At 43.3% G+C, this 23,575-nt stretch overlaps 1 protein-coding gene across 1 annotated transcript; it reads left to right on the forward strand.

Moving 5' to 3' along the window:
• Positions 1-6,759: 6,759 nt before the first annotated feature.
• On the forward strand, positions 6,760-23,056 carry LOC149441186 (uncharacterized). The gene is made up of 3 exons (XM_089657624.1): positions 6,760-6,985; positions 11,454-11,630; positions 18,693-23,056. Exons 1-3 carry the CDS (start codon positions 6,820-6,822, stop codon positions 18,923-18,925), a joined length of 576 nt encoding a protein of 191 aa, XP_089513750.1. The 5' UTR covers positions 6,760-6,819; the 3' UTR covers positions 18,926-23,056.
• The last annotated feature ends 519 nt before the right edge of the window (positions 23,057-23,575 follow it).

The following is a 23,575-nucleotide window of genomic DNA, read 5'->3' on the forward strand; positions in this document are numbered from 1 at the left end:
CCTGCCAATGTGTAGAATTGGGCTTTATGTAGACTTAAGAGAGAAGCTATGTAAACTATTTTTCTACTCTTTAGTTTTTGATCTCCAGTTATACAGCTGTACTGTAAATACAAATCTGAATTCAAGATCCAAAAAATACTAAATCACAAGGGAAAATGCTTGCCTCCAGTGTGATGTGCCATAGTAATCTTTCTATTTTGATGCCTCCCCACCTCTGTAATCTTCTGGTGTGGCAAGAGTTAATAGAACTGAGGAGCTGTCACAGGAACACATCAAAAGTGCCCAACTATGCCCGCCTTTCCATCAGGGGCGGACTGACAATTCATGGGGCCCCTGGGAAATAGAGGATCATGGTTTTTTGCCCAAACTCAAAAAAGCCTATAAAAAAGGTACTAGGGGCATTTCATGGGGCCCCCAACTGACCCCGGGCCCTCGGGCAGTGCCTGAGTGTTCGAATGGTCAGTCCACCCCTGCTTTCCATACATCTGCTCCATTCAGAGGTACTACTGCTTCTATGAATGGAGTGGGCAGACCTTTCAATCATCTGCCCATCCTCCATTCATAGATCGCGATTCATTCATAGAAACTGTAGTACGGTTTCTATGAATGGAGGGCAGGCATAGTTGGGCACTCTTGATGTGTGCCTGTGACAACTCCTCAGGTCTACGAGGGGAGTTCCAAGTCAAACTGGGACTTTTGAGTTAATATAATAAAAGAACCAATTTTAAGGAGTGGAAACTGAATTTATTTTTCTACATACTCCCCTGCTAGATTTATGCACTTTTCCCAGCATTTACCTAATGCCTGGAAAGCTTCGGCATAGAAAGATGTGTTCGTACACCTGAACCATCCTAGGATAGCCGGCTTCACTTCATGAATGGTTGTGTTCAGTTCCCACAGATAGATTAGTCTCTTGTGCAATTTCACGACAGGTGTTGGTTATCCAGGATCAGGCATTCTACACGCTGAATGTTCACAGGAATGACTGCTGTGGGCTGAGAACCACCACGGCTGAGATTATCTCTGACGGATGTACGACTATCTTTGAAACGTTTACACCTTTTAATGTCTCACTGTGGCTGAGCATCTCATCACCGTACTGTGCTTGAAAGCTTTTTGTAGATATCAGCGGGTTTTACGCCTTCATTCACAAGAAACTTCATCACCACACACAGTTTCATGTACACACCAAAACTGTTGTCTGCCATGTCGATCGACAGTCTCTGGACTGGCCCGCAACATGTGCACCGCCTATCAGTAATAGGACACACTTGTGTAGTATCGCCACGCTAGCATCCCTTTTATACCTGTAAAATTAAAAGTTTGCTTGGACTTGAACGCCCCTCGTTTTTTAACTTTTTTTTTCATATATATCTCTATCTCTCTATATCGGCCTCCTACAACCACTTGTACAGTAGCAGTCAGGCTAAGGACCAATTGAACACTGCAACAGCACATTTGCTGACCGGAAACATGCTGCAGGAGAAAGCAGAGTGATTTCTGCTGAATGGGTGAATAAACTCCAGAACAGATCACATGACTCGCCCCATGGAAATGCACAGTGATGGTTTCTTCAGCCAGGGTCTGCTGCTGTTTGTGTTTAAAGGGAATGCATGGTAGTTTTGTACATATTTTTTAGGTATGGTGTGTTTTTTTATACATACATACTAATTAGAGATGAGCGAATCGAACTTGGCGAAGTGGAATTCGTTTCGAATTTTAGGAAAAATTTGATTCGCATCGAATCCGAATATTAGCAAACTTCAGATGCGCGAATCGAATTTTTCCCGATCGGCCGATTTTCATCCCTTCTACAGCCGGCAAAAAGTGTCCCTGCAGAGAGCTCCGCTATTTCTGACAGTTCTCTGACAGTTCCTTCACATTTACAGCGGTTGAAACATTGTATCTATTTGTTTCCATTTAGGATACAGATGTTTTTAATCGGAAACAAATAGATACAATGTTTCAACCGCTGTAAATGTGAAGGAACTGTCATAGAACTGTCAGAAATAGCGGAGCTCTCTGCAGATACACTTTTTGCTGGAATGGAATTCTTCTTCATCCTCATCCTACTTCTTCTTCTTCTTCATCCTCATCCTACTTCTTCTTCTTCATCCTCATCCTTCTTCTTCTTCTTCATCCTCATCCTTCTTCTTCTTCTTCATCCTCATCCTTCTTCTTCTTCTTCATCCTCATCCTTCTTCTTCTTCTTCATCCTCATCCTTCTTCTTCTTCTTCTTCTTCATCCTCATCCTTCTTCTTCTTCTTCATCCTCATCCTTCTTCTTCTTCATCCTCATCCTTCTTCTTCTTCTTCATCCTCATCCTTCTTCTTCTTCTTCATCCTCATCCTTCTTCTTCTTCTTCATCCTCATCCTTCTTCTTCTTCTTCATCCTCATCCTTCTTCTTCTTCTTCATCCTCATCCTTCTTCTTCTTCTTCTTCTTCATCCTTCTTCTTCTTCTTCATCCTCATCCTTCTTCTTCTTCTTCTTCTTCTTCATCCTTCTTCTTCTTCATCCTTCTTCATCCTCATCCTTCTTCTTCTTCATCCTCATCCTTCTTCTTCTTCTTCTTCATCCTACTTCCTCTTCTTCTTCTTCTTCTTCTTCTTCATCCTCATCCTACTTCTTCTTCATCCTCATCCTTCTTCTTCTTCTTCTTCTTCTTTTCATCTTTTCATTCTTCTTCTTCTTCTTCTTCTTCTTTTCATCTTTTCATTCTTCTTCTTTTCATTCTTCTTCTTCTTCTTCTTCTTCTTCATCTTCTTCATCATCTTCATCTTCTTCATCATCTTCATCATCTTCATCTTCTTCGTCGTGCCCCGTGACTGCCCAAATGAGTGAAGTGTGCGGTGATTCTAAGATCGACGGCACTCATCTGCATGTCATACTGACTGACAGTATTATTTCTCTTCCCCAGCAGACTCCAAGGGCATTTAAATTAAAGGTACAGTGTTCTGCACTAATATAAAGGCTCTCTGAAGCCTAGAAACCCTTTTAATAAGTTAAATTCGCGGCGAATAAATTTGCATCGAATCGAATTTCTGCCGCAAATTCGGCGAATCAGCCGAATCGAATTTTTGAATAATTCGCTCATCTCTAATACTAATATTATATATATATAATATAATTTATTTTTTTTTTGGCCAGTAAATGGTAAACAATTTTAATTTAAAGCGGAGTTACACTCACCCTGTCAAAAAATAAGTCAGCAGCTACAAAAACACACCGGTCCCGTGGTGTGTCCCCTGCAGCCCGTTTCATCGGCCATCCTGTGTTCCAGGCGCTGGCATCTTCAGTGTGGGCACCCGGCTGTGATAGCTTGCGGCTTCACAGCCGGGTGCCCTCTGAGCATGCGCGAGTAGCGCTGCGCTTCATGAATGGTCCTGTAGTCTTTTGGGACCTGTCGTGTGTCCCAAAAGACTACAGGGAGGGAGGACAGCTTCCAGTCACCTAGGCGATCGGACCTGAAGTGGGAGCGGGTACCTGTCAAATTCGGTAACCCGCACCCCCCAAAGGTGCCAATCCTTAATGGGGAGCGGGGTAGCAGTCCTTAAAGCGGAACTTCCCCTTTTGGGTGGAGCTCCACTTTTAAGTTTTTTTTTTTTTATCCCCCTTTAAGTGAAAAGCCGTCTCCATTTCATTGCTGTAAATCCCTTACTTTTTTCATTGCTCTGTAGCTGGAGTTTAAACACAAGACTGACTGACCCATGGCACAGTGCAATGCCAGGTGCCAGCAAAGCTATTAAATAGGCTGTGCTGTCTCTTTAGATGACCCTCGGTGCTCTGGGAATCTGGGGAAAAAAATGTATGAGTATTATAAACTATTATGGTTCTCCTTTTTAAGAGCGCAGAAGATGGGTAGATGTTCTTTTTGGCACAAGTTGTTATTCAGCAACTTTTTTTTTTTTTTTTTTCCCTGGCAGATGACACCAGATGAGTAAGCGATGTCATTGTGCCCTTTGCACTTTAGTCTCCCACATTTTTCCCTGGCACAGCCTGTCTTGTTAATGTTTGGGAATGCCAGAACAGAATAATGATTAACTGGATTGGCCATGGGGCTGACGTGACCATCAAAGATTAGAAACTTGCAGATTAAACTTGAATTCCAGCTTTTGCTGCAATACTGACCCTCAGTCCAGATATCTCCTCCTAAATACTTTTGCTTTCTTGCCCATTGAGGGACGCAGAACATCTTAAACCTTTTGGGTTATACAGCCACCTACCAAAGTATTGCACACTGACGAACAACAACCTGTATAACCAGCATGTCTGTCTTCGGAGGACAGATGTCTTTTCTTCAGCTCTGCTGTTAATGTCAGTTTCTCAGTTATCTCAGCCTGGAGTTAGGACTGGACTGTCAGATCCTGGTGAACTGGTCATTGCGGGGTGAACCTGGAGGGCACTGGGCTTCTCATTGACTCCTCTGGTTAAGATAGCGGCAGAGTGCTTTCCATGTCCCTGGAAGTCACCGGCATTGCCTCCGCACTTGCCTTGTCTCTGAAGGGTCACTTAGTAATTGGGCCATTCATACGAAGCATCGGGAGATCCCTCAGTTTTACTGGTCGCTGGGTGCCATTATTCCCCATTTTCCTCTGACTTTGCTGTGGGATAAAGTGCTGGCATCATTCTGTTGGGTGTCGCACGCCTGTGCCATACAGCATCGAGGAAGCATCTTCCTGCTGCTGCACTGAGCCACATGGAACTTCTATCTTCAATCAATTAGTGTTGCCTGCTGACCATGACTTGGGTCAGCAGGGCATGGCAAATGTAATTTTAATCTAGGAGCCAGCTAAAAAAGTTAGGAGCCAGTTTACTAAATTGGCTGCCCGACACCGGGAACTGCGAGAAGAAGAAAAGAATAATTACATTAGACCTCATTCCCCCCCTGATCCCACTGTACCAGTGTCCCATGATCCCCTGCTTCACTGGTCCGGGGATATTAAATCTTTGCAGCTTTCTCTCCTCCCAACACTGGCAGGACAGGCTAGACTGATTCTGATTACAATGCCTCTTGTCCGTATGCTGTGAAGTACGGATAGGGAGGTTTCAAATCCCTGGATCAGTGAAGCAGCATCCCGGTGCCTGACAGCGAATGGCTCACTAAAGGCCAGGCGCTAGGACTCCATTTCTAGTTGCCATGGCAACCTGGCGCCCTACCTCCGGCTGCCTGACCTTCCGGTCATGAAGCTTCACCTGATACTAGGTGTGAGTACTGGAAACCGTGATGGGTAGAGAGATGGATATACATACACACAGGATCCCCCGCCTGTGTCTGTGCGCAGTGTTGAATGAAAATATATATATATATACATTTGTGCTCAAAAGTTTGCATACCCTGGCAGAAATTGTGAAATTTTGATATTGAAAATATGACTGATCGTGCCAAAAAATGCTCTTTTTATTGAAGGATGATGATCATATGAAGCCAATTATTATCAAATAGTTGTTTTGCTCCTTTTTAATTCATAAAGATAACAGAAATCACCCAAATGGCCATGATCAAAAGTTCCCCCCCCCCCCCCCCCCCCCTGGAATGTTTGGCCTTGGTACAGACACACAAGGTGACACACGCGGGTTAAAATGCCAATTAGAGGTTAATGTCCCACATCTGTGGCTTTTAAATTGCAATTAGTGTCAGTGTATAAATAGTCAATGAGTTTGTTAGCTCTTACGTGGAAGTACTAACTAGGCTGAGTAATGGGGGATGAGAAAAGAACTGTCAAATGTACTGCATAACAAGGTAATGGAACTTTATAAAGATGGAAAAGGACATAAAAAATATATCCAAAGCCTTGAATATGCCAATCAGTACTGTTCAATCACCTATTAAGAAGTGGAAAGTTCGGGGATGTCTTGATACCAAGCCAAGGTCAGGTAGACCAAGAAAGATTGCAGCCATTACCTTGCTACGCAGGACTTTTGACAGTTCGTTTCTGATCCCCATGGCTCAGTATCTAGCCTAGACAGTGCTTTCACATAAGCTAACAAACTCATTGACAATTTATACACTGACACTAATTGCAATTTAAAAAGCCACAGACGTGGGACATTATATGTACTGGTAATTTTTGGCCTGGCATGGTTTGGCTACACACAGGTGGACTTTAGGTGTTTTATTACTTCTGTGCCTGTGCTAGGGCTTTTCATCATTCTATTTGTCCTGGTAACCCCTGAGAATTAAAAGTGATGGGAAGCATAAAAAAATATAAAAGCTGTCACCTGAACAGGAACAGGGAAATTCTTCCAAATGGAACACCTGTATTTCTGACAGCGAAGGGCCCTGCATTTCCTTTTTGAGGTCACTTTTGTCTTCTTTGGGCTTTTATGCGCAATACACTGTATTGCATGGATTTCTGTGCACTTGCAGTGCCGAAAAATGCAGCTTGCTGTACTTTTATTTTTTATTTTTTCCTGCACTGCAATAGTGTGAGCTATGCCCATGGATTTACCCAGTTTTGTAGAGATTTCATCTCAATTTCTGTTGCATCTCCGGGACAGAAAGTGACCCAGACGACAGCAAATAAGTAAGACATCTTAACCCTTCCCCACTCTATCCAAGACTAAAGGTTCTGGCTGTGCATACACTTGGCATGACAGAAATGAACTGTCATTGAAGCAGTAACAGATGACGGCTACATCTGTAAGATACCAGCTTTGGTTTTATTCTTGTTGAATGTTTCTTTGCCTTCCTGACTTCTAAGACTTTCCATCCTGTTGCTATGTTCCTGGACATGTTTCACAAAAGCTTTCTTCTTCTTTTTTTTTTCTTACCCCAGGTATGACCCTGAGAGGGATGAGTGGCAGCTCGTAGCTCCAATGAGGACACGTCGGATTGGAGTAGGTGTGGCAGTGCTCAACCGCCTCCTCTATGCAGTTGGTGGCTTTGATGGGACGAATAGACTGAACTCAGCAGAGTGCTATTATCCCGAGACGGATGAGTGGCGGGATATTGCATCTATGAATGTTGTACGTAGTGGTGCAGGTAAGATCTCAGTAATGTCGTCCAGATTCCCAATTGATGAGGGAAAGATTGGTGCTTGCTGGCATGAACAAGTTGTAAAATCATGTTTGGGTCAATACATTAGGGCAGCATTTCTCAGCCACAATTACATGGACCCTAGGGCTCCTCCAAAGGTTATTAGGGGTTCCTTGAGCAATTTCTGCCTCCCAGGTAAGTTACAACTGACGCCAGCGACCTGTCAACAACCTGTAAAGGAGATCTTCTCTTACTGTGACCCCCCCCATGTAAGCGGGCTTCTCTTACTGTGACCCCCCCATGTAAGCAGGCTTCTCTTACTGTGACCCCCCCCCCCCATGTAAGCGGGCTTCTCTCACTGACCCCCCATGTAAGCGGGCTTCTCTCACTGACCCCCCATGTAAGCGGGCTTCTCTCGCTGACCCCCCATGTAAGCGGGCTTCTCTCACTGACCCCCCATGTAAGCGGGCTTCTCTCACTGACCCCCCATGTAAGCGGGCTTCTCTCACTGACCCCCCCCCATGTAAGCGGGCTTCTCTCACTGACCCCCCCCCCCCATGTAAGCGGGCTTCTCTCACTGACCCCCCCCCATGTAAGCGGGCTTCTCTCACTGAACCCCCCCCATGTAAGCGGGCTTCTCTCACTGAACCCCCCCATGTAAGCGGGCTTCTCTCACTGAACCCCCCCCATGTAAGCGGGCTTCTCTCACTGAACCCCCCCATGTAAGCGGGCTTCTCTCACTGAACCCCCCCATGTAAGCGGGCTTCTCTCATTGAACCCCCCCATGTAAGCGGGCTTCTCTCATTGAACCCCCCCATGTAAGCGGGCTTCTCTCACTGAACCCCCCCCCCCATGTAAGCGGGCTTCTCTCACTGAACCCCCCCCCCCATGTAAGCGGGCTTCTCTCACTGAACCCCCCCCCCCCATGTAAGCGGGCTTCTCTCACTGAACCCCCCCCCCATGTAAGCGGGCTTCTCTCACTGAACCCCCCATGTAAGCGGGCTTCTCTCACTGAACCCCCCCCCCCCCCCCCCCCGTAAGCGGGCTTCTCTCACTGAACCCCCCCCCCCCCCCATGTAAGTGGGCTTCTCTCACTGAACCCCCCCATGTAAGCGGGCTTCTCTCACTGAACCCCCCCCATGTAAGCGGGCTTCTCTCACTGAACCCCCCCCATGTAAGCGGGCTTCTCTCACTGAACCCCCCCCATGTAAGCGGGCTTCTCTCACTGAACCCCCCCCCATGTAAGCGGGCTTCTCTCACTGAACCCCCCCCCATGTAAGCGGGCTTCTCTCACTAAACCCCCCCCCCCCTATGTAAGCGGGCTTCTCTCACTGAACCCCCCCCCCCACCCCATGGAAGCGGGCTTCTCTCACTGAACCCCCCCACCCCATGGAAGCGGGCTTCTCTCACTGAACCCCCCCCACCCCCACCCCATGGAAGCGAGCTTCTCTCACTGACCCCCCCCCAATGTAAGAAGACCACTCCCCATTACCACCAATGCAAGTGAGCACCTCTGTACTAACACCAATGTAAGTGGCTAGTTCTCACTACCAAAGTAAGGAAGCACTGCAATGGCTACTAGTGTAAGCGGTCATACACTGACCACCAATGCAAAGAGGCACTTCCATTGACCACCAAGGAAGCACTGCAATTTTCATGGTCTGGGTTTCTTTGTTGGTCATTTGTTTTTTATTATGCATTTTATTTTCTTATATTAGAATTATAAACAATGTTTTTTGTTTTTTTTTTTTTGTTATAGAGAAACCTTTTTGAGGATTGAAACTTTTATGTATGCCCCCTTCTTAATTTTATTCTTTTATCCACAACTTATTGTTCACACAAATAACCTGTCGTAGCCATAATAGACCTGAAAGTTATTTGAAGGGTTCCTCCAAAAAAAAGTTGCATTAGAACATAATGCATGTATTTGCAGGGAAAAAAATCAATCCAAAACAGTTTTCAATTTTCCGGGGGTTTTCTCACATGCATAGTTTTAATTTACCTCATGCATGTTTGTTTATATTGCTGTATTTTACATTTTACAAGGATCATACGTTTGTCCCTCCTGAGGCTTTCACATGAATCCAATCGGGTTTGCCTATAAGCTTTTCATGTGGAACCTCCATTTACCCCTTTGGACTGGTGGGTGTGTCAGGGACCAGAAGTGTGTGGACTGACACAGGGAAACGCAGGTTTCAGATATAGTAAATAATATAATTTATTGACTAACAATACAAACGCAGTGCAAAACTAAACATAACACAGTGCAAACAAACTGAACCAAACCTCCAACAGATAACAAACATACGTTACAAGAGTAGTCAGGCAGGCCGGGTCATAGCAAATGGGCAAACGGAGTACCAGGAGCAGGCGGGAGAGTGGTCAGGACTAGCCGAGGTCAGTACAGGCAGAGTTCAGGCAGCGTCAGGACAGGCAGAAACAGGATCAGGAAACCAGGGCCAAGCAAACAGTACAACAAGGCACTGACTGCAGGTCTGGCCATCCCTTAAATACACCACCTGCAATCAGCCCCTGGTGATGGCTAATTGCCGAAGTGAGCCTCTGGTTGTTGAGAGCACCCGCTGGCCAGCCCTGGTACTGCAGCCCACAAGGCAGGTGAGTCCCACCACTATTGGCAAGTCCATTCCTGACAGGGTGTAAATGGATTTGTGTCTGTTTACACCCACCTACCTCCAATCTGATCCGGTCCGCTAAAAAAAACCTAAGGATCCCCCTCCATGTAAGTGGATTGGAGGGCAGTTGGATGTAAATGGACAGTGAAGTCCTTTTACACCTGGCCACCCATAGAATAGAGCAGGCTCTGACTGTGTGCACTCAGCAGATATTAGGCAGACACGGAGCTGTCATCCGCCAGCTCTGCTCTGATCTGATCTGGGGATCAGCGGACAGATCCCCTGCTGATATAAACAGAACCTGCCCCATGTGAAAGGGGCCTTAATGTGTAGGTCAGGGCAAAAAAACATTTGCAGTACATCTCTGCAATGCATGCACATTTTGCCAAGTTTTATCCCCTTAAGTACCCTGCAAGTACAGAATAATACCTGCTGACCTGCCAGGAATGCTCTCCACTCCTAACCCCTGTTATGGGCTGTATGGTGTCAGCCCTGCCTAAATGAGAGTATGCAGTGCTAGGGAAGGGTGGGGGGAGCATTATTATGAACCTGTTGCTTTGCCCTTCATGGATAAAGCACAAGCTTGCTTTTTTAAAACGACAATAGATTCTGACTGGCAATAATTGTGACCTCCTAACAGGTGTCTATTAAAAGAAAAAAAAAACATTCAGGTGGTGTTAAACCACATTTCTGTAGGCGGGAAAACCCTAGTTTCATGAGATATACTACCTTGAAATTGTGTATTAATTAAAATTTTCAAGTGAACTTTTAAAGTATAAAGTCAAAACCTCCTTTTTTTTTTTTTTTTTTTTAATTTAAATATTAGTTTAAGTGAATAAGTTATACAAACTTTCTCTTTAAAAACATTAACACAATTATAGTACAATAATCATATCACCCATTTCTACTCTCCCACACACACATCTCCTATCTACCACCCTCCCCCTCCACTCTGCGTTCTTTTTCTACTCTTTGGAGGATGTGGATCCCAGAAAGGATTAAGAGGTGTACTCATATTATTTTATATTGTTCCCCCATACATTCTATATTTAAATTTTTGAATTTTTTAATTCCACCCATTTATTCCAACTTGTATAATATGTCCCCATCTTATCTTCATTTATATGGTAAAGCTCCTCCATCTTACATATTTGATCAACCCAGTCCTCTATTTTCAGCACCTCCTGTCTCCGCCAGAACTTGGGTATCTCTCTCGAGATCTCTGGTTGTCACCAGAATAGGAATAGAGGGAAAATCCTCCAGTGGGGTTACAAATTCTATTGACCCTGGTGGAAACAAGGGATTCCCATTTGTGTCCCATTGCAGAGATTTAAATCCCTTTTAAGTCCTATCCCATAGCCAGAGGGCAAAATAAAAATAAAAAGCTGATAGGGATTATAACCCTCCTCTACTCTATCCAAAATCAGAAAAAATTGTTTTGCCTTTAGATCCACTTGAATGAAAAATGATTACTACATAAAATAATGCACTGCTCTGGTATCCCATACTGCTGGACCCTTACGTGGCAAAGTTCGTTTTTCGGAAGGTTTATAGAAAATGATTTGAACATATTCTAGTAATTGGTATTTTGGAATAGTTTGGTGGTAGTGGTTTTAGCCTGATGGATTGTTTGTCTGAACAGTAGAAGGCTTTCACAACCCAACTGCCACGTATTCCAAATGGTCTTTTTATAACATATCTTGAAAATCGTCATCTGCAGAGGTGGATTTTCCAGCAAGTGGAAGAATCCGTTCAACCAGCCAGTCGGTTGCAATTTTGTTTTGTGGATATCTTTTGTTTTTTATCACCTTATAGACCTAATACTGGTTTTACATTTATAGGAGCCTGTGCTCTCGACACCAGCATGTACGCCATGGGCGGTTACGATGGTAGAGACCAGCTGAACAGTGTGGAGAAATACGATGTGGAGAAAAACTCCTGGAGTTTTGTGGCGCCTATGACACACCGTAGAAGCGCACTAGGAGTCACCGTTCACCAGGGGAAGATCTATGTATTAGGTAATGGAGACTATAAATGTGTATTTACCCTTTAAAGAAAAAAAAAATACACTTGAATGATGTTTCATATACACCTATGAAAAAAATGCCTGCTGTGCGTGAGCATTTCACATTTAGCACTTAAAGGATAGCTGTGCTTTCAAAACACATTAAAAGACTCCACAACAGGTATGAAGTACAGGCACCTGCCTACAGTGCCTTGAAAAAGTATTCATATCCCTTGAAATTTTCCAATTTGTCATGTTACAACCAAAAACTTGAATGTATTTTATTGGAATTTTATGTGATAGACCGACAGAAAGTGGAAGATATTCGTTAACTGGAAGGAAAATGAAAAATGGTTTTCAAATTGTTTTACAAATATCTGAAAAGTGTGGCGTGTATTTGTATTCAGCCCCCTTTTGATACCCCTACCTAAAATCTAGTGGAACCAATTGCTTAGAAGTCACCTAATTAGTAAATGGAGTCCACCTGTGTTTCATTTACTCAGTATAATTACAGCTGTTCGGTGAAGCCCCCAGAGGTTTGTCAGAGAACATTAGTGCACAAACAGCATCATGAAGGTCAAGTAACACACTAGACAGGTCAGGGATAAAGTTGTGGATAAGTTTAAAGCAGAGTTAGGTTATATAAAAAAATAAATAAATATCCCAAGCTTTGAACATCTCACGGAGCACTGTTCAATCCATCATCTAAAAAATGGAAAGAGTATGGCACAACTGCAAACCTACCAAGACATGGCCATCCACCTAAACTTACAGGCCAGGCAAGGAGAGCATTAATCAGAGAAGCAACCAAAAGGCCCATGGTAACTGGAGGAGCTGCAGAGATCCACAGCTCAGGTGGGAGAATCTATCCACAGGACAACTATTAGTCGTGCACTCCACAAATCTGGCCTTTATGGAAGAGTGGCAATAAGAAAGCCATTGTTGATAGAAAGCCATAAGAAGTCCTGTTTGCAGTTTGTGAGAAGCCATGTGGGGGACACAGCAAACATGTGGAAGAAGGTGCTCTGGTCAGATGAGACCAAAATTTAACTTTTTGGCCTAAAAGCAAAATGCTGTGTGTGGTGGAAAACGAACACTGCACATCACCCTGAACACACCATCCGCACTGTGAAACATGGTGGTGGCAGCATCATGTTGTGGGTTTGCTTTTCTTCAGCAGGGACAGGGAAGCTGGTCAGAGTTGATAGGAAGATGGATGGAACCAAATACAGGGCAAGCTTAGAAGAAAACCTGTTAGAGTCTGCAAAAGATTTTGATACTAGGGCGGAGGTTCACCTTCCAGCAGGACAACGACCCGAAACATCCAGCCAGAGCTACAATGGAATGGTTTAGATTAAAGCATATTCATGTGTTAGAATGGCCCAGTCACAGTCCAGACCAAAATCCAACTAAGAATCTGTGGCAAGACTTAAAAATTGTATAAGGACAGTCCTCCTGCGCTACCTACCTAACTGCAATGGCCCCCAAAGTGGCTGCAAACACCTAACTATATTCCAAAATCATGAAAACAAATAAAGTGAATTGGTGCTGCGCTACTCAGTGTATAAACAATAAACATCAATAGTGGATGAAACCGAGAATAAATGCACATATGACCCTCCATCCAAGTGTGAAACCGACATATACAAGAAACATGAAAGTGCAGAGAATGACAAGTATCAACAGAAGCAGCACAGTGTGCTATACAGTGCTAATGACTGAAGTGAACATAACAAAATAATGATAATATATTGATGTGAAATAGTCAATCTGTTCCAAAAATAACCACAGTCCCAAAAAAAACACGAGTCTTCAAGATATGCCGTGAAACATCCAGTGCTGAAAAAATATAGAAATAATCCTCCACCGGCTAACGTGCGCGCTCACCTTCAAAATGCGACCCCCCCCCCCTCCCCCCCCCAAGGAGTCATAAAGCATAAAGAAACCTCAAACGATATCCCGAATAGATAGTCCTCGATCGCAATCAGAGAAACCAGGTCCTCTCCAATGACACTCACAGGTATGCTCCAGGTATGGCCGCAGACCTCAATCACCTCCAGTACCTCACATGGAAGATTCAAGCAAGAAGACTCCCATAGTGTAATATATTAGGGCCCTGAGGAAGTCGCGTGACCCAACACGTAGGACGGAAGCGTGGTGACGTCATATTCGGTACAGACGGCAGCCGCCATCTTGGTACTCCCGATCCTATACACCTTCCCTGCAGTCTTTGCTGCAGTAATTTTGCTTGTTTTGGTCTGCGGACCTGTTTTTAAAATGTGAGTAGTCAATTTGGATATATTACACTATGGGAGTCTTCTTGCTTGAATCTATTTTTGGGACTGATTTGACATCAAAAACATCAATATATTGTCAATATTTTCTTATGTTCACTTCAGTCACTAGCACAGTATAGTATACTGTGCTGCATCTATTGATGTTTGTCATTCTTTGCACTTTCACTTTTCTTGCATATGTTGGTTTCACACTTGGATGAGGGTCATATGTGCATTTATTCTTGCTTTTATCTATTATTTATACACTGAGCCGCACCAATTCACTTTTTTATTTTGAAGATTTGACAATTGCTGTTCAGACGCTCTCCATCATATCTGACAGAGCTTGAGCTATTTTCAATGTTCAGTGCCTTGAACAGCTCTCCTGTTACGGCTAAATCTCCTATTGGCCAGTGTAGTCACCCATCAAAGTGATAGGCAATTAAAAGTGCGTGTGCATGTGGGGCCGGGGTGTACCAGGTCTTTGAAGGTAGGTCTAACGCTACTTGGAAGTGTTGGAGGTTTGTCTGTCAGAATAATCCAAGATTTACACCATGAAAGGAAGATTTATAAGGTTGCTGCAACAGTTTCTTTAACTGCTTTAAGACTGTCCACAGTATATATATATATATATATATTGCAGGGGGGGGAGGGGGGGCGGCCCCGCCACGCTGGATCACATGTATGTTTACTAGCAACACAGGGCTCTTTACAATGAGCAGTGATATGGCTGTGTTTTGTCTTTGCAAAGCAGAGAGAAAAAACATTCACATTGGCAAGTAAAAACATCACGTATTACACGTTGTAAGGCACACAGTTGATTGCCCCTAGATGTTAATCCCTTCCCAGCCAGTGTCATTGGTACAGTGACTGTGTATAGTATCAGCATTAATCACTGTATTAGTGCCACTATTGATGTCAGTGTCCCTCTCAGCCAATGTTGGCTAGTGCCAGATTGCCCTCCACACTATCACAGTCCCCACTATAAGTCACTGATCACCACCATTAACAGTATACCGTCATATCTGCGTAAATTCCTGTGTGTATATATACCAGCTTGTAGACACTAATTTTCACATAAACCAATTAACCAATTCAATACCGGGCATTTTACCCCCTTCCTCCCCAGGCCATTTTTTCAGGTTTCAGCACTCTCACACTTTGAAGAAAATTATAAAATTTTAGTTTGGGTACAATGTTGTATGACTGTGCAATTGTCATTCACACAACTAGAGCTTTCTTTTGGTGGTATTTAATCACCGCTGGGGTTTTTGTTTTTTGCTAAATTAACAAAGACCAAAAAGTTTGAAAAAAAAACACGTTTTTCTTTGTTTCTGTTATAAAAGTTTACAAATAAATAATTGTTCTTCATAAATTTAGGCCGAGATGTATTCTGCTACATGTCTTTTGGTGAAAATAACCCAAATTAGGATGTATTTTTTAGTTTGTAGGAAAGTTATAGAGTTCACAAACTATGGTATAGATCTGAATATTGATCAATCCTGAAGTACTGACAGCCAATCTAATTTCTTGAGGTCCAAGAATGTCAGAACAGTACAGATATCCCCCAAATGACCCCTTTTTTACAAAGTAGACAGTCCGACGTACTTCATAAGAGGAATGGCAAGTTTTTTGAAGTTGTGGTGTTTTTTTTTTTTTTGGTTTTTTTTTTGTCATTTTTTTTCAGAAAATGAAAAAATGAAAAAAATTATTTTCACTATATATTATATATATATATTTTTTTAACATGCTGTCACCAGTGCAGTACAGCGTCGTCATATAACTGGCATGGCGGTGATCAGGGACACTGACTGGTGACAGTGTGAAATTTTTTTTTTTTATTTTTTTTTTTTAAATTTTATTACATTTTCTTTTAAGATTTTTTTTTTTTTTTTTCATATTTCACTATGACCAAAGTAGTACAATGTTACCATAGTAACATTGCACTACTTTGGGGAAGTGATAAGTATTTTATTTATTTTTTTTTTTTTACACAATTTCCTTATAGCAAAGAATTAATTTGCTATAAGCAAGCATTTACCTGAATGACATCAATTCATTCAGGGTTTTTTGGTTTTTGTTTTTTTGTTTTTTGTTTTTTTTGTGCTTAGCTGTGATTTGGCCACAGCTAATCACATGACATGTGCATGTGATCGCTGTGACCATTCACAGCTAGGCACTAGTATACAATGGATGGCATGAATGAAGCCATCCATTGTATACAACTGTCATGTGACCTGCTGTGATTGGTCACAGCAGGTCACATGGTACCGGCAACGGGGGTCGGTACTCAGATCTGTTGTCGGCCATGTCCGAGGTACATGGCCGGTGACAGATCTTGGCTCTGCAAGCGCGCAAACTGCGCATGCCCGGGAGTACGCCATATGGCGTCCACCTGGAAATCTACAGCATTTTTCCGGCCGCCAAACGGCTATTGGCCGGGCGGCTAATGGTTAATATACATCTATTTAGTGTGTTGTGTTTTTGTTTGTTTTTTACCAAAGACGTAGCAGAATACATTTTGGCCTCGTCATGGCAATCCATACTGATGGTTTGGTTTCAGTGCTGTTTGGTATAATGCTTTGCAGTCTGCCTTACAGGCTATTTGGGTTCCTGTGTGCTCTCTTCACCGTAGACCAGAAGGCCTCATTCAGATGGGCATTGTCACCTGTACTGTGTGCAGTCTGCATTTGTTTTAGCAACTGCATCTACTCTCAGCCGTTTGCAGGCAGCCTATAGAAGTAGATGCAGCGGCTGCCTGGACACAGCCTGGTAAAAAATTTGACAGCTACACAGAGCAGCTGCAGGGCCTGAATGCTCCTGCTTGGCTGTCACTGCACATGTGCATATGCGGCTTCCGCAATTGGTTTCCTGAGCTGAGCGCTTGCTGATTTTTTTTGTTCGATTTAACTTTTTGACATGTGGCTGTCTGTGAAGCCGCTACATTTACATTCACTTCTATAGGTTGCCTACACTCAGCTCAGAGCGGATGCAGACACCAAAACAAAGGCAGCCTGCATGTAGTACAGGTGACAGCGCCCATCTGAATGAGGCCTAAATAGGCGTTCTCACTTCTGCCATCTGTGCAGGGACCTGACCCAGAAGTAGTAGGGTACTCGCTGACTAGCAGAGGTGTGTATTGCAAGAATGGATGACTGTTTTTCCTTGAGAAACTTAGTGAGCGGATGTGGTAGTGTTAAAAACACCAACACACAGATTAGGCTCAATAGATGTTAAAGCAAAACAATTTTTATTATACAAGTTCTGTTAGTATAAAAATATAAAGAATTGTCAGAACTGTTTTAAGGCATATTAAGTCTATGTTATAGCAAGAATAAAGCATCAATACATCACCGGATATTGTAGCATCACCCGTTGTCCAACGCTTGGGGGACTCCAGCAATCCGCAACGGGAAATCCGGGAAATTACCGCAAGGCACGTGTGCCGCACCTTCAATGAGTCCCAAATTCCCCTAGAATCCCCCTTCTTTTATATACATAATTTGGAATGTCCGTATCTACTGCCATGCGCAGTATCTCCTGGTTATATAACATCATGTATGATTCTGCGAAGTAGTTAGTCAGCGCTTGATTGGCTCGTGCCGTCATGCGTAGTTACATATTTTGATAGAATGCACATCTGGTGAATATCAGCCATATCTCTGGTTTTATTCAGTTTAACCTCCTCGGCAGTATGATTCTTTCCGATTTTTTTTTTTTTTTTTATTTATTTATTTATTTTTTTTTGTGTGCTGAAAGCGGTACCATTTTTTTGCATGGAAATATGTAGTTTTTTTATTGTAGGCTGTAATTTTTAGGAATAACTCACTGAAATCTGTCCGAACAAGAGTCTAGTAAACATTCTGGATATGATAAAACTTGAAACACGAAATCATAAATTATTATTAAATAATCATAAAAAATAATATAATAATACATTTAATTCAATAATATAATCAAACCAAAAACACAAATTTGAAATACAGAGGCAAATTCGCACATCGCTGAGCAAAGTCGCAAAATCGTTTTCAGTGTCTGAGGAATTTCCCCCACGAATCATTATCACTCAATTCTGCAAGTGGTTCTGATTTACTATCGCTGTTCTCTAGCCGGTCTAAAACCACTTTTGACGTAAAGGGACGCTTTTTGGACGCCATGGACTTTTCTAAGTTTCCAGGCAGAAAGAACAGTCAAAATGCAGGCAGGGCGCTGGACAAAGCACTCGGGACAAAATGTATGTGAAATGCATTGAAACAGCAATGTTTTACTATGTAATAATCATTTTTAAAAGACCTTTTAAAAATTTAAAATTTACTGCCGGTTCCGGTGCCCGTACGTCCCGGCGTCACAGGGACCGGAACACAGAGGTCGGATGCTGGCATTGGCCGGAGGAGATGGCCGGGGACGCTGCAGGGGAAACATCGCGGGAGCGAAGGACAAGGTAAGTGCTGCAGGGACTCCCTGAGTAACGCCGCATGGTAAGCCCGAGTGTAGCTCGGGGTTACCGCTCTTGGTACTGAAATTTTACCCCGAGCTACACTCGGGAATACCGCCAGGGAGGTTAATGTATACTTCCAACTTGTTTTGAACTCCAGTTACCTATCTAATGGTTATAATCGTTATTATATGACAGTTGAGTGTCAATCACTCCTCATCCATACATCCTATACACTCATGTCACATACGAATCACAATGACCTATAATATCATTCTTTTAGACACTGGGCTTTTCTGCTGTGTTTTTTGAAAGCCCAGTAGTGATATTTGAGGTTTAATCCATCTGTGTTCCTATCTTACAGGTGGATACGATGGGACCACATTTTTGGACAGTGTGGAATGTTATGACCCCACTCAGGATTCATGGACAGAGGTGACACAAATGTTGTCAGGACGAAGCGGTGTAGGCGTGGCCGTCACCATGGAGCCTTGCCGCAAAAACGAGTGCGAGGGAATCCTATCTGAGAAGCAGGAGGGGAAACCACCAGATAAACAACGAGGGAAATGCTTCTTCTCTTCGCTTTGCAAGAAGTAACATACATCAAACCGATCGGAAACAGCGCAGTATTACAGAGATAAACTGGCTTTTTTTCCACTATGGGTGGGAAGACACAATGGTGCCGCCACAGGAACCATTACAAACTACAGAAAGATCTGGTGCCATGGAAATGTAATATACCTACTTGCTAACAAGGACACTGTTGATTAAAATATACATTACTGGCAGCTTTTTATGCTTGCCTTTAAAATTGTATATATTTATAAATATAATTTCAAAGATCTTTTTATTGTAAACATGTCAATTTGGCCGCATCAGTAGCTAGAAATTTAATAAACTAATTCTTGGGGGGGTTGGAACCTATAAATAGATCATAAAGTGCAATGTTTTATTTTTCTATTGTTTGACATGCTGCTGTATTGTGAGATTGATTTTGTTTTTTCCTTAAAAAAATTCATAGCCATTTTTGTTGTAGAAAGCAAAATAAGTTTCAGCTGATGAGGACAAAAGGGCAACAAATAATAAACTAGCTGTCATTTGCTTTTTTAAAGAAACTTTTTACTGCTCCTTTTGGACCAAATGCCAAAACTTTTGCATAGTTTGCAGTATGAGCTTCCTCCGACAAGCTCCTTTCTAACCTAAGTCACTCCAGGTGATGGCAGCTGGTAGGACATGCAAGATCTTTTCTTTCTTCATTACCTGGTGCAGGCCAAGCTGTCCAGCCCTTTCTGCAACGCACATTTGTCATGTAGAAATAAATAAGTTGTTCAAGAAAAGTTGTGGCTGCACAACCTTTTGTGTGCGGCAGCATCCCCCCCAATTACTTATCTGAGCCCCATCGTGCTCCCGCAATATTCATGAGAGCCTTGGCTCTTTAAGTATTCTCCCTCCTCATTGGCTGAAACGGCAACTGAAGCCATTGGCTCCTGCTGTTGTCAATTACAGTCAGTGAGACAATGAGGAGAGAGAGAGTGGATGGGTCCGAGCCATGGCTCTGTGTTTAAATGGACTCTGGCGCAAGCCTACTTGGATGCCCCCATAGCAAACTGCTTGCTCTGGGGGCACTTGGCAGGAGAGAGAGACCAAGAGCGCAGCAGGGGACCCCAGAAGAGTAGGATCTGGGCTGCCTTTTTTAATATCCCTTTTTAACAACTTTTTTTGACACCATGCTTTTGTGCTCGTGAGTGGCCCTGTTATCCCATTCCCTCATCCACACTTAACAGCGGTGTGGGTACACCGGCAGTCCTCTGTCCCCGGCATCTTGTGGCTTCACACCCGGGTGCCAACTGTGCATGTGCGAGTAGTGCTACACATTGTGAATGGTCTCCTAGTCTTCAGGGACCTGTCACATGTCCCAAAAGACTGCGGAGGGGGGAGGAAAACTTCCATTTCCAATCGCCTAGGCAGTGGGAGCGGGTACCTGTCAAAATTGGTTACCCACTCTGCAAAGGTGCCATTTGTTCATGGAGGGACCAATCCTTAAAGCAGAACTTCCCCTTATGGTTGGAGCTTCACTTCAAACAGTTGCTGCACCTGCGGCTGTCAGAATACCTGAACAGTGACTGCATCTGATTGGCTGCAGTTACTGCACAGCCGGTCCATTTGATTCGATTCAGATCAAAGTTCGTTGGGCTGTCTGAGTGGTGCAGATGGGGCCTTTTTATATGGTTCAAACGTCAGCCAATTCATCAGGCTGAAACCTGTGCTGTGTTTGGAGGGGAAGGCAGTAAAAGAAGTTTAAGATTTTTTTTTTTTTTTTTTCTTTTAGAAATCATACTTGCCTAGGTGCATGCAGCATCGGTCCCCTGACAACTCCAAGACTGAGGACTGAACAATCAAAGACAGCTGATCACTTCTTTCTCAGTGCTCCATGAGCAGAGAGCTGGTGACTACCAGTCACCGCTCTCTGCTCTGCCCCCCTTCCAAGCTCACTGGAGAGCTGGGCTGTGGAAGGGGTGGGAGCTGCTGGCTCAGGCTCTCAGCCAGACCCCTGAGAGGCTGAGCCAGGTGGCAGTCCAGGAATCTGGGTGGATCCCGACTTTAAAGTCGGGATCTTTCCCCAGCCTGGACTGGCTGAGTGACGTCAGCTGACAGCGGACCTGCTGTCACTGAAAACAGGTCACAGAAGTGCAGAACGAACTGCACTCCTGTGATCCACAGAAGTACAGCCCCAAATGAGCTTTGGCTATGCTTCTTTAACCAATTGATGGACCTCTATTTGAACGCCAACCATATCTAATGCATATTTACTTTGAGTAGCCTCATGACTAGAACAACTACTACTTGTTGACAATCGCTGCAAGTGCAATATGAGAGGCCTCGTGCGACTGGGGTATTAAAAACCCTGGAGCTACATTCTTGTAGTTTGTGGTTTAAATTCTTATTACAGGATTTGTCCCAATGTCTGTGTTCCATGTGGCCCCTTCCTGTAAATACCAGACCTTTCTCGCGTTGGCATGGGAATACAGGGTAAGAAAAGCTTGTCATTGTGCCTCCAGTCCAGCAAACTTGTTACCTTATCCATACCAAAGTGCTGAGTAACAGATTTGCTTTAAAGTCCAGCTAAAGTTACAGAAATGGGTATGAAAGATGGATGTACCAGCAGCCTTTCACTTTCTTGTCTTACCTCTGCTGTCCTGTTGCATCACTTTTGCAGGGTCCCTGGTTATAATAGGAAGAAGGGTCACTGCACACCGGAGGATAGATGAATATAGTGTGTATTTATTGATCCATAGGACACACAGAACACAGGACATGAATACAGGACCTGTTAACGCGTTTCACACGTTCTTGTGCTTAATCATAAAAAGGCTTGGATTAAGCACGGGATCATGTGAAACGCGTTAACAAGTCCTGTATTCATGTCCTGGTGTTTTGTGTGTCCTATGGATCAATAAATACACACTATATTCATCTATCCTCTGGTGTGCGGTGACCCTTCTTCCTACTGCATTGTGTGGGGTGGTGAGCCAGAGCCTGCACCTGTTGTGGATTGATCGTCTGAGTGGTATACCTTTTTTGTTCTTACGGTCCCTGGTTATGACGGAGCAGTCCTATTGGCAACAGGTGCATTCCACCTCGTGGACTTTTCTTTAATCTACAATAGCCATTTTTACTGGTTTCCCAGGAGTACAGCTATTGCAATACTTCCAGGTCTCAGACGCTGAATCTTTTTGTCCCGGCTCCAACAGCTTTAGAGTCCTATGCAGCTACTGTGCCTACCCCTTCCCTGCCCAATCACAGAGCAATTTGTATTATGTGAATCCATTCACAGAATACAAAGCTTTATGTGAATGAGCAGCAGAAGGAAGAGGCGGGCAGAGATGCTTTTGTGTGAGAAGACCGCTTCTTTCCTTTTAGAGCGCAGGGAGTGTAGCAATGGCTGTACTCCCAGCGCATCATAAAACTGTTAGTTGTAAAAAGGGAGAGGTCCTTGAGGTGGCATGCACCTCTTTGGACTTCTAAGTCACATAAGTACATTTTAAAAGTGGCTGAATTCTCAGAGTTGGCTTTAAACACCGATTTTTGCACTAGTACTTTTCTGTAATTTGCCATAAAATGCATGGTAATGCATCAAACACTGTGGTACCATTCATTTTGGTCACGACTGAAGATCGACCACGTCCTCTAGCACAGGGCAGATCTTGACTAGGCACCTACTTGGCAAATTTTATTGCTGGAAGGAGACTAATTTATATATTGTGTATAAAATATTAAGTTTGCATTCTAGTTTCTTCCCCTGTTCTGAATCCTGAAACTCCAACAGGATACCCCACTCTTTTTATTTTTTTATTTTTTATTGCTTGGGCATACAAGAAGTGAGACTTCCTGACGCCTATGAAATGTCACCATCCCTTCCGCACTCTCTGTAAAAAGGGGTGAGATGCCCTTTGTAGTGGAGTGCTGAGTACATGGGTTCCTTGAGATTTGAGGGTGAAAGACTGCCCCTCCAAGACCTTCTCCTTTCTATGATATATTTATGCAATGTATAGATGTACAGATGTATAGGAATAAAAAGAAAAAAGGCAATTTTGTGTTAGGCAATAATTCTACTCTCAATCCAATGTGTATATAGGTACACTTTCTGTACACAAATATACAGTTCTTACTGATACCTTCATTTGTAATTTAACATGGTTTTCAATATAAAGCTGTCATTCAATGAAATGCCTCCTTCTTTTTGTATACATCTATGTTTCTCAACATTTTTTCAGTCAAGGTACCCTTCAAAATTCTGCACCCCATTCTAGAACAAAAGAAAAAAAAATTAAAATGGCTTTATGTATCGCAGCAACATCCACACATAGGACACCCAATTTCCAGGTGATTTATTCTTACAAATCAAACACACCTTTTGAATATGGGTAATGACTATTATACCAATGTTTCTCCCCCCCCCCACCCTCAGCTAATGTCACCCCAGTGCTGACAATGAATGACAAACAAGGATGCTGTGCAGGCATCCCATATCCTCCTTCTCAACCAATGATGTCATTGCTTGTTAGGACACCAGTGGCTGGACAGTTGAAATGGTGCACAATGAAAACCTGTGACTTTGTAACTAAAAGATTGGCTTGATCCACCCACTGCCTTGCATACAATTTTTTTTTTTTTTTTTGGTGGGGAGGGGTATTTTTTAGGCATTTGCCAAGGCACCCCTATAAAAATCCTGAAGGCACTCTGGTT

Source organism: Staurois parvus, unplaced genomic scaffold, assembly GCF_062004578.1.
Source record: "Staurois parvus isolate SC_StPar_1 unplaced genomic scaffold, SC_StPar_1.0 ptg001014l, whole genome shotgun sequence".
Lineage (NCBI taxonomy): Eukaryota > Metazoa > Chordata > Amphibia > Anura > Ranidae > Staurois > Staurois parvus.